Genomic DNA, 12,370 nt, shown 5'->3' on the forward strand with positions numbered 1-12,370 from the left:
TATCATTTAGAATGAAACTGCAAAATGTGTAGCATTAGAGACTAGGTTAACAATGCATTACTAGTTCTATTTGTAAGTACTATTAATGTTTATACAATATACAGTAGAATCCTCTGGCAATGATGTACAAAGTCTAAATACTATATGATGTGATAATAGTAAAATGTTTGGACAAAATACGTTAATGTCATATAGTTCTTATTTTCGAAGTACTTTCGTGCTATGGAATTAGAAACTTTTATTTTTCTTATATCTATATATTTAATCTAACTCATATCATCATAATAGTGAAAATGAATACAAACATAATAGATACCATTAAGGACAATCATAAGTCTTCTAAGAGACATGTTTTTGTTTTATTTATTGTACTTTGGTTATATGTGCATTACACAACACCACTGTTGTTGTTGTTTTTTTTGGTGCTCGTATTGCTTTTGGGCTATATTTTTTAATGTACTATAACTAAAAGCATTTTTTTTTAATTTCCAAGAAACATATGACACTTAGAGATTTAGATTGAGGACAACAATTACAAGGAAAAAATTACTTTGAACATTTGTATAAAACTTTCATATTTGCTAAAACTAAAATCTATCTAGAATTTTTGTATATTACTAATGAGTTTTCTTTATCTTATTCTATTTTCATTAGAAAATTCTTACTTAGTTTCAATTATAATGTTCTTTTAAGCGATGATTCGAGTGTAATATTTGTGAACAAACAAAAGTTATCAAATTCGAATGATGTCATAGTAGACATAGATGACAGTGTGGAGATAACAAAGAGAAATATCACATAAAAAAATATGGAAATAAACAAAACAAAATCAACAAAAACTAGAGAAGAAATAAACACAAATTGTTACTTTTGTGCACATTCAATTAACTCTGTATCATATTTTTCCTTTTTACCTCCTTTCTTTACCTGTCTTAATTTCTCTATTCTTTGCTCTCGTTTTTCTTTAAAAAAACAAAACAAAAATATTAGAATTCAATGCTCATAATTATTATTATTATTATTATTATTATTATTATTATTATTATTATTTTTTTTTTTTTTTTTCTGAATTTGACTAATTCTATTATCATACAAAACAAATATACAAAATAGAGTACAAAGGCAAGGCTAAGAGGATTTGCTTGTCAGCCCTGGCCTTGCCTACTTGACAGCTCCAAAATTGAAGAGATTCAAAATTGGGAATGTTGCTGATCCACTGCCGACATTGTTACATAACATAGAAGAACTGAACATAGATGGACACCAAGACACCAGGGCCGTAGTATGACCCGGACATAGACACACAAACAACTGGACAATGATGACTGACATTTGGACAATTACAGGTGAAACTTGAACAATATAGCCGACACATTGACAGAAATAAGGCTGCCACTTAGCCATTTTACACATCAAAATTCCAACAACAACAGAGATTACCAGGGCGAGTTCAGTCTTCATTAGTAGTCTGGAGCGCCTCCGCAGTTCGGTGCCCGAAATGGAGCGAATTCTCTGAATCTGAAAGCTGGATGACCTTATCTGGGCTACCCTTTTGGGCTGGCTTGCTCATACCCGCCAGTGCAACAGTAGCGTGTCCAGAAGGGCCAGCATCCGGGTCTAGATTGGTGGCGGGGCGTTCCAGGTCCATCCCATAAGCACGACGGGCCAGTGAAGCAGCAACGTGTCCAGAAGGGCCAGCATCCGAGTCAAGATTGGTAGCGGGGCGTTCCAGGCCCTTCCCATATGCGCGACGAGACTCCAACCATCCCCGTCCAGGAACATGCTCAGGCGGCGACCAGCCACTTCCTGCTCCGACCGGAAGGCAAGCAATCGGAGAGTCATCTTTGCTGGAGCGCTGCCCTTCTGGCAGAGGCTCGACCTCCATATTCGAAATGACTCCAGGTTCAACAGTAATGGACACAATCAATGTGGAATTGACTTGTGGGCAGGGGAGTCGATACCTGAGCATGGGGAGCTCCCTCTGCCTTTCTTCAGCAATTGGGCTTCTTTCATTGTGCCCCCCCTCCTCATTGTTGCTGTCCTGAAACCACTGAGGCCTCGAGGTTACCTCCGTGGAGGAAGAGGGGGAATAATAGTCATCTTTCGGTGGAGCTCTGCCTTGAATTCCACCCCTCCGGCTGCCCATCCTCGGCCTGTCCCTCGGCATTGTTATCCTTCTTACAATTCGAGCGCTCTGAGCTTCGACAATGGCTGGAGCGACCTGCAGCACCAGGAACAAACGCCAGCACCAGGCCCTGACTCCAGCTCCAAGAACCAACCTCGTCAACAAGAACCAGCTCCAAGAACCAAACCCGACAACACGAACCGGCATACAGAACCAACCCCAGCAACAAGAATCCGCTCCGTGTGCCAATCCCAGCAACAAGAATCTGCACCCACTCCAGAGACTAACACCGGTCTCACCAACCCAGATCCTAGAACCCACAACGGTCTCACAATCACAGCTCCAAGAGCTAATACCCCTCAGCTCTGCAATTGCATTGCTGTCTGAGCGGAGCAGGGTCTCCTTACTAGGCTCGCAAATTTCCTCCCGTCGTGCCATCCTTCTCTGTTTAAACTTCCTCACCACCCCGTCGCTCAACTGCCTCCCTCGAGCCGAGTAGACAGGCATTAATGCCTTCTCCTCTTCGCATTCAAGTGGATTAATGCAGCCTAACGCGTGGTACCGCCTGGCACCATGAGCATGCCACCCGCCCACGTGCCGGCGCGTGCCATTCCCCCGTCCCTTATGCACCCGCATCCGGGATGCTGAAATCCTTCTTCGCCAGAGAGATACAGTCATTGTTGAGCTTGTCATCTTTTGAGTGATCCAGAGAACCTGCAAAGTAGGAAATGCACTGGGAGGCACCTTGATTGGCTAATCTATCAGCCACCTTGTTCGCTGTTCTCCGAACATGCTTGAATTCTATACTTTGGGGAGTTTGTAGCTTCTCCTCCATGGATTCTAACCTGCTTAATAGTCTCCAACTCGTGGCCACCTTGACCGCCGGCGTGCCTGCTTGGAGTCTTTGGGCAGCATTGATAAGGATTAGGGAGTCACCTTCTACTTCCAAAGGAAAGTAGTTATGCTGTTCTGCCAGACATAAACCTCTCCATAAGCCTTCTAATTCAGCTACATTATTAGTATCTTTGACCAATGAGCCATAGAAAATCTGAATTATTTCCCCTGTGTGACTTCGGAAGAGTCCTCCATAACCTGCGAGCCCCAGATTTCCTTTGGCCGCCCCATCGAAATTTAACTTGTAGGAAGCATGATCAGGAGGGGACCAACTGGAAGGAGAGGTGCTACTGTTAGGGGGTCTGGTGCCTTCTTTCTGTAGCATTAAGAGGTTTATGTTCCAAGCCTTCAGGATCCGGCATTCTAATGGGGATTCTGGCATATCCGTGTCTGACCAGGATTTGAGGGCCAGAGTTTCTTGCAGCTGTTTGTTGAGGATTAGCCATAAGGTTTCATTGGGCCGGGAAGAGTTGTTGAAGATTCTGTGGTTTCTTTCTTTCCAAAGAATCCAGTATATGAATCCCGGTAAGAGTCTCCACAGGTGGTTGAGAAGCTGACTCTTGTAGGGGGAGGGAGTCCATTTCCTTAAGTTTTCAGCTATGTCTTCTGTCCTGGCTTCTGATCTCATGTTGCAGCTCTCTGCTTTCCTCCATATTTGCTTTGCGAGCGGGCAGGTTTCCATGAGATGTCCTATTGTCTCCGAGTCGATGTTGCAGTTCGGGCATCTTGATGGTCCCACGAATCCACGCTTAATCAGGTTGTCCCAAGTGAGTACTCTTCTTTTGCTGAGCAGCCATAAGAAAGTGGATATTTTGGGCCAAATTCCGGGTTGCCAGATCTTTTCCCAAATCGGGTCCTTATTGGGTTGGTTTCCATTATATCTGAGCTGATGGGCTTCTTGAGTAGTAAATGTGCCTTTTTGTTTATGGCCCCATCTGAGGCGATCCTGTAGAGTGGAGTATCGAATTTTCCTGTATGATAGTTCTTTCTCTATGTCCTCATATGTCTCGCTTTGCCAATTGTTTTGCCAGAGACTGGCCTTCTTCCAGGTTCTGAAGTCGGTATTTTCAGAATGTTGCCAAAATTGATTGACTTGAGTGAGTTGTGCTTGCTGCATCTGCTCTTGCCAGAGAGGCTTGTGAAAAACTGTTGCAAGCTTGGGGAGCTGCTGCCACGAATCCTCCCAAAATCTGGCGGTGGTGCCTGAGTGTATCTCCCAGAAACTATGCTCTTGAATGAATTTGCTGTGGGGTTTGGCTGCGTTCCATATAGGAGATCCCTGAGTTGTGGAGTTGATTCTGATTAGATCGTTCCATTGGCTGCCTGGTGCATACTTTGCCTGCCACAGTTTGGCCCATGGTGCGTTTGGCTTAGTAATCCAATTCCACCACATGCGAGCCCCCATATTATCATTGCTCTGTAATGGGTCTCGAAGTCCCAGGCCTCCATCGGATTTGGGCTTGCAGGTATCTGTCCATTTCACTAGCGCCCATTTTCTGTTGAGGCCAGACGATCCCCAGAGAAAGTTTCGCTGGAGATTGCGGATAGATTTAAGGACCCATTTAGGTGCAGCCAACAGTGAAAAGAGGTACAAAGGCATGGCTTGGAGTACTGATTTGATCAGGACAAGCCTGCTGGCAATATTAAGAGCTCGGAAGGTCCATAGGGAAAGTTTAGATTCAAGCTTATCTAGAAGAGACTGCCAGGAGGAATGTTTGATAGCTGCAGCGGCCAGGGGGGCCCCTAGGTAGGTCGACGGGAGTTTAGAAATGGTAAACTGCAAAATTCTAGCGATATTCCTTTGAGTGGAAAGAGGGGTGTTGAAGAAATATAGCTGAGATTTCGATGAGTTAATGGAGGTTCCTGAAGCTTTTGAGAAAATAGATAGCAGAGATTTGAAGACCGAGGCTTCTTGCGATGATGGGTGGCCAAAGAGCATATTGTCGTCAACAAATTGTTGGTGGGTTTGAGGAGGAAGGCCATGAACAGAGATTCCTTTGAGCATTTGAGTGGAGACGGCTGCCTTCAGTAATCTGCCTAGCCCTTCTGCCATGAGTACAAAGAGGAAAGGCGATAAGGGGTCCCCTTGTCTAATGCCCCTTGAAGGCCTAAAGGGATGAGAAGGAGAACCATTTAACAGTACAGAAAAGCTTGGGGAGGAGATCAAGCTATAGACCCATCTTGTCCAAGTATGACTGAAGCCAAAAGCAATAAGCACTTTTTGTATATAGTTCCAACTGAGCTTGTCAAAAGCTTTGGATAAATCTAGTTTGAGAAGCATACCTGGCTTTTTGAGAATCTTGAGGGAGTGAATCACTTCATTTGATAGAATGATTCCGTCCATAATCTGCCTTCCTTCGACATACCCTGTTTGTTCCGGAGAAATGAGTAAGGGTAGGAGAGGCTTGAGTCGATTTGCGATGACCTTAGAGATAAGCTTGTAAATGACATTGCATAGAGCAATGGGTCTAAAGCTTTCAGGCTTGCTTGGTTCAGCACATTTTGGAACGAGTGCAATGAAGGTAGTGTTGAGGGCTGGAAGAATCCAGTGCATGCTTCTTGATTCTTCCACCAGCTCCCAAACTTCTTCTTTGATTAATTCCCAGAATTCGTGGTAGAAATTGGCAGTGAAGCCGTCCGGCCCCGGGGCTTTGCCATCCTTGAGCTGGTTCATTGCTTCTTCAATTTCTTTCAGGGATGTTGGCTGTAGTAATTTGTTGTTGTGCTCATCAGTTATGATTCTGGGAATATGCTGTGTGATGGCCCTGATTTCGGTATCCCTGTTTCCTTCCGGCTCTTTAAGGATGTCTTGAAAGTAAGTTGTTAATTCCTTTTCCATGTCTTCATGGGTTTCTACTCTCTCTCCTTGCTGATTGTTGATGAAAGTGATGTTGTTGTGCATGCGCCTCTGTATAGCTGTTCTATGAAAAAATTTTGTGTTCTTTTCGCCCTCTTTTAGCCAATTTATTCGGGATTTCTGCCGCCAAAGTATTTCTTCTTGCTTTCTCCGTTCTTCTAATCGATGCCAGAGGATTTGCTCTTGTTGTGACTGCTCCTCCGTGCGGCCTTCTTTAATGATATCTTGCTGAAGTGCTTCCATTTGTTTTTCCAACCTTTGTCGATCTTCCTGAATGTTGCCAAATTGAGCTTTGTTCCAAATTTTAAGAACCTGCTTTAGATTTTTCAATTTTTGTTGAAATTGAAACATTTTGGCTCCTTCTGGAGGCCTGTAGGCTTTCCAGGCCTCCTCTACGATCTGCCTGAATTTTGCATTTGTGAACCAAAAAGCTTCGAAGCGGAATGGCCGATTGCTTCTTGTTCCAGGTCGAGACCAGTGAAGCATGATGGGCCAATGGTCCGATCCTCCGTGAGGCAAAATTGAAGCATTGAAATCTCCGCCTAAATGGATTGCATTGTCTGAAAGGAGGAACCTGTCAAGCCGAGAGGCGATATGGTTGACACCACTGCGCTTGTTGGTCCAGGTGAAAATCCCATTGGTGGTTGGAATATCCATTAAGTGATTGTCCTGAATAAAGTCTCTGAGTCCTTTGCTGTCATTTTCTAATCTTGTTCTTCCCCCTGTTTTCTCCTCCAGCGATTGAATGATATTGAAATCGCCACCACTGATCCAGAGAGGGAACTGTCTGTTCTCATTCAAACTGGAAAGCGTGTTTAACAGATCCAGTTTGTGCTGATTACTTTGCGGAAAGTAAACATTGGTCAAGTGCCCGTGGATATTTGTTCCTATGAGATGAAAGGAAGCTTGTATGAGAAAATGGGCGGCATGGAAGTCGTAAAGATTGAGGGTCTGTGGATTCCATAATATTGCTAATCCACCCGAAGCTCCTGAAGCGCCTACTGACATTAGGTTACTACCAGCCCAGATCTTGTTTCTTGCCTTGTCCATAGCTATTGTGCTTTTTTTGGTTTCTTGAAGAAAAACTATAGAAGGTTTTTCTTGCTGTATCAAGTTCTTGATCATCCTAATTTTTGAGGGGCTGTTGAGTCCTCTCACATTCCATGAGATGAGCTTCATGGTTAATGGGATGCAGGTTTGTAGAACTTAGTCAGCTTAGGGAATCTCCCTGATTCCATAAGCATTTCCCCTACTGCAATGGTCCTTTGCAGGTCCGTTTTGCGCCCTCTTTTCTTGGTTTCTTTGAGAATCTTTTTTGCATCCCATGGACTCCCTCCTTGTATGCCTAGATGTTTATTGTGTTGAACCTTGGCTAGTACTCCTTCCAGCCGCTCTATTTGCCAGGGAGGAATAGTATTGTATTCCTTTTGCTTGCAGGCTGTTTCAAGTTTTAAGATGTCTATTCCTTCAAGGATAATGTTCTCCGGATCCTGTTCCATACTGCTGGGGGCATTTTGTTCCTCGTCCTCTGTGGTGTTATGTAAGCTTAGTGCTATTGCTGCATCCATGTCCATGTCGGATACCAGTTGCTTGGGATCCACTTTAGATTTCCCCTTGCCCACAGCAGGATCGCTGGGATCGGTGTCAGCCTTTGGAGTATCTTCAGGGGTAGATTGAGAAGGTTGGACAGAGCTGGGTTTAACCACAGGCTTAGGAGCATGGGGAGCAAGGGATGAAGAAGGCTGAGAGTTAGAGTCCAGAGGCTCTCCGCTGGGAGGATCTTGGTTGGCAAGAGGCGAGAACTTGTTCCTAGCGTCTAATCTGGTAAGGATCTCAGGGGCTACCTGATTCTTTTTGGAATGCCGACGGCGGTTGGGGATTATGGTGAAGCCTTCTGAGTCCGTATGAGTTTCTGATGTATGGGCTTTGGATTGCTGATTAAGAGGGCAGTCCCTAAACAGGTGCCCATGAGCATGGCACTTACGGCAACGAAAAGGGATATGTTCATAATCAAGAGTTTGTTCCCATTCAAAATCTTCGTGAAGGAGACTTACCGAGTCTGCCAGAGTCTTGGCAAGGTGCATTTTGACGCAGATGCGGGCATAGGAGGTGTATTTGCGCTTCTTTGTTTCCTCAGCAACTTTGATGAAGGTTCCCAATCTATTTCCAATGTCTGCTAGCGTTTCTTCTTTCCAATATTCCACTGGGAGTCCGTACATTCTGATCCACACCGGAGCCCAGCTGAAATCTTCCTTGTTTGGGTCGAATCGAGGCTTCCATTCTGTGAGGTACAGTCCAGATGAATTGAAAAAGTAAGGGCCGCCTTCGAATACCTTGGTTTTGTCCTCCAGGCAGTTAAATATGGCTGTGAAGAAGCCCTTTGGGCCCAGTTGCAGTGTTACTTGTCCCTTTGGTTTCCATTTGGATTCGATCCAACCATTCAGGGCTCTTTCTGTCGGCCAGAAGCCCAAGAATTTGCCTATCAGTGCATGGTCCTGCATGTACTGTATTTCTCCATTGATTCGGTGACTAGGCAGTTCTATCTTGATGCGCTCTGTCGACTTAGGGATACAAGTAGTCGAGGTCGCCTTTGGCTGTGACGAGGAGGCATTTTGGTCCTGTTCCGTTTCCGAGTCTGTGGCCACCGTCTGATCAACAGGGATCTCGTTGTCGCTGGCCTTCTGTCGTTCTTGCCCTTTGTCGCTATTAGTGTCAGGAGGAGTCGGCGGCATACGATTCGTTTTCACATTGGCGGAGGAGTCATTCAAAGGAGGGGGGGCAGAGCCCGCCCCTCCAGCAGGCGTTGCCATAGAAAACCTTCAGCCGAGGACTGTCGGCTTGTCGTGCTCTGTCCGGGTCGAGCAGGAAGAGTTCAGAAATGGCGGCAAGTACCTGTGCATCCGTAGGGTTGCAGAGCGTCTAGCATACTTCAGGGTAATAACGAAATTATTTTAAGCGAAAAAGATGTAAGAAATTCAATGCTCATAATTAGGCAAAAGGACATTGAGTCAATTCCATTGTTGATTGAAGATATCAATAACAATATAACTGGGAAATTTTTTCACGGCATGGCCTTATTCACATATCGAACATTTTTGGACAAAACAAATAAGTCAAAAGCAATATTCCGTGCTGACTTAAAGAATAAGAAAACAAAAATAATAATAAAATTGCTTGTGCCAACATCGTTAATTGAACAACTTGAGTCAAAGATTATTGCAAATGCTGGTGTTTCTATTAAATATTTCAAAAATATTCCAAAGCATAAATACGATAGTGGTGATTGTGAGAAAACTATTTGTCTAAATAGTTTTAACAACGTAGAAATTTTTATCCTATTTGTGGAGAGTATCGATTTTTTCCAAACACAACAATTGCAAATCTACCAGACAATGACATTGTCTTTCTAGTAGGCACAATCACAACTATTGCAATTTCGACAACACAAAAAACAACACAATATGTTCTGGAAATAAAAAACAAAAATGGATAATATGACATGTCTATAGTATGCTTTGTTTTATTTAAAATCTTTATTGTTACGAATTTCATTGAAATAAAAAACAAGTTACATATACATAGGTCTGCATATACCAATGTTCGGGAAAAAAACTATTCATCATCTATTGTACGATTTTCATGTATTTTTTATAAATGTTGCATATGTAACAGGTTCAAGTACATGATAAAATTGTTTCATCATGTGTCACAATTCAAAGAGATTTGCAACAAAACTTTTTTCTGTTGATCTTGCAAAAAAATATAGTTAAAAAACAAGAAAAAGTTTTCCGTACTTCATAGTCAATGTTCACTTGTCCATTGAACACAGGAAAGAAATATGGCAGTCTAAGAAACTTACTTTCCTTTCCAAGTGGAATATGCACAGTAAGCTATGTCATATTATTTAAATAGACATGGATAAAGAATAAAAATAAGAAAGACATTTGATTTCATGTTATTAAGTGTCTGTTTTGTATACTAATTTTACAACATTTTCAAGGGTATTTGAAAGCGGTTAGTGTATATATAATGTCATTCGAAACTATATGTGAAAAATGTAGTACTCCAATTACAACTACTAGAACTATGAGAAATACTATGCTTTATTGCACTGCCCACAAGCAACACTCTCACTTTCTTTATTATCACCGCCTAAATTGCATCATATATGCAACTGACAGGATTGAAAAATAATGTATTCAGAGGGGCATTGAATTGGAAAGAGTATTACCTGCACTACGATAAATTTCCTACGACCAATACCATGTAGACAAAATACATGTTACTAAAATATTTAGCAACATCGAAATAGATGGCACAGTTATGATAGACCATAAAAACATAGTTGTATGTATAAAATGATTGGTTTCTTTGTTTATGTTGTTAAGTAATTCAACAACAACACAATACTCACTCATTGCATTAGCCGAAATCCTAATAACTTTTTGATTTTACTAGGCATTTGCGATCTTATTTCCAATTATCAATCAATATGCTATACCCATGCAAACAAGATTAGGACGATTTTTTCAACCAATACAAATATTAATATGACAATGACATTGTACAGAAACCTAATCCAATGAACTATTTTTTTTTTGTTCCAGGTCTTTGCTTTGTATTATGCTATGTCGTTTTTGGTTTTTTTTCCCATTGTCATTTTTTGCATTGTTTTCTTGATTTATCAAATTTGGAAGTTTTATAACTACTCGGGAAATATAAGTGCGTTATGATGCAATTTTTGGTGACATTACTTTACAATAAATTTTTTCTTTATATACAAATTCTGTACTTTTTTTTCCTATTTAAACATCTATTCCATACAACATTTAAACAAATATCTAAATAACTCATTGTCATACAAAGCTCAAACAAGTTTTTAAACTGGCATAACATATAAAACGTATTGCATTTATACACATATATGTAATCCATAATAGTCCAATATGTTTCTTTGCATTACCTCTGTCGGGAATATTATAATACATATCTTTTAGCATATAATGAATTTCAAAATCTATTCAGTAAATAGCAAACAACTGGTAGTGCTTTCTCTATTAATTAACCGTTGTTTTTGGAAATTAACGATTGTACTGATGATGCTATCAAAATCGAGAACTGATTCATTTGTTCATTATTTGCAATAACTCTTCTGATAACATTCTTATGGTATCTATTTAATCTTAGAGACACCTAAACATTTGCTGAAGTTCTAATATTTTATGCATTAGCATTTAAATATCTTTGCTAAGCATTAAGATATCTTGGTTGAGCATTAAAATATATTCTTTCCTTGCATGTACATCTTCATTTATGCCTCTACCATTGTTTCTTTGAGCCATTTCTTTTCTTGCAGTAATAAATGAAAAAAATAATAGACAAATTATAAAGCAATAACTGAAAACACTTAAACACTTACCAATTTTAGAGCAAAATGAACACTGATAAATTGATTTTACAGGAAAAATGTGTAGATATAATGTGTAAGAGACAATACGTCATCTAAATCACAAATTGAAATTTAAGTTTTGAAACAACATTTAGCTACTATTGATTTCAATGATATCCACTAACCAGTGATTGTTATCAATGTGGATAGTACTAATTTTCCTGATCTTTAAGTAGAAAAAAATGTTGTATAATCTGTTACTTTAAATCATATATGTTTAAATTAAATTCCAATTTGACATAGTGCAATTGACATGATTATGTTTCATGATTACTCTGCCTTACATGCTTTAGAAATTAGTTTCAACATACTATTCTATTAAAATCATAAATCACATTCTATTTTCATTAACTAAATCTCTTTTGCCAATAGATAAAAGTATTTTCTGTAATTATTCACTGAAGTGTATCCAACAAATTTACTATGTAGACTTGCTTTGCTACTGCCCAACTTTTACTTGCAGAAGTTATTTTAGAACCTAGATTTCAATTCACCACTTAAATGTACTTTTTCCTTTTTTTTCACGCTATGAAAATAATAAATGAAATGCGTTCACTGAAATAAGTACATTATATAGCTGGACATGGGATTCTAATGATTGTGTCTCATTGATGTCTCACTACCACTTCCAACTACCCAGAAAAAATCTAAAGTAATCACGTAATAAAATATGTTATAAATACGAATGTTATATTACACAAATAATGATTATAATATGTGATATAAAATTTGATAAATGAAAATTGATACTGCATATTATCTTTGAAATTTTCCATAACCAAACTCAACACTTATGCATCAGTTCCCAGAAAAAATCTACAAATTCCTTTAATGCGAAATGTGGGCGTTCACAAAATAAAAGCTTGAAATCTTCCTTCACACAATAGACTAACTTCGTACTTCCACACATCTGATTCATTTGAGAAACATAACCATAAACAAAGCTTCTGTTCAATGATTCAAATTTCTTACAATACATAGATACATATTATTTATAATTAAAATATTAGCAATAATATCAATATCATATGCTTGTCTCGATGTT

General features: G+C 40.1%; 1 protein-coding gene across 1 annotated transcript; it reads right to left on the minus strand.

Moving 5' to 3' along the window:
• Nucleotides 1–2,747: 2,747 nt before the first annotated feature.
• Nucleotides 2,748–6,926, minus strand: LOC149264972 (uncharacterized). The gene has a single exon (XM_089401376.1). It carries the CDS (start codon nucleotides 6,924–6,926, stop codon nucleotides 2,748–2,750), a length of 4,179 nt encoding a protein of 1,392 aa, XP_089257502.1.
• Between the last annotated feature and the right edge of the window lie 5,444 nt (nucleotides 6,927–12,370).

This window comes from Pinus tabuliformis, chromosome 6 (assembly GCF_031772625.1).
Source record: "Pinus tabuliformis cultivar Carrire ecotype Pingquan chromosome 6, CPIR1, whole genome shotgun sequence".
Lineage (NCBI taxonomy): Eukaryota > Viridiplantae > Streptophyta > Pinopsida > Pinales > Pinaceae > Pinus > Pinus tabuliformis.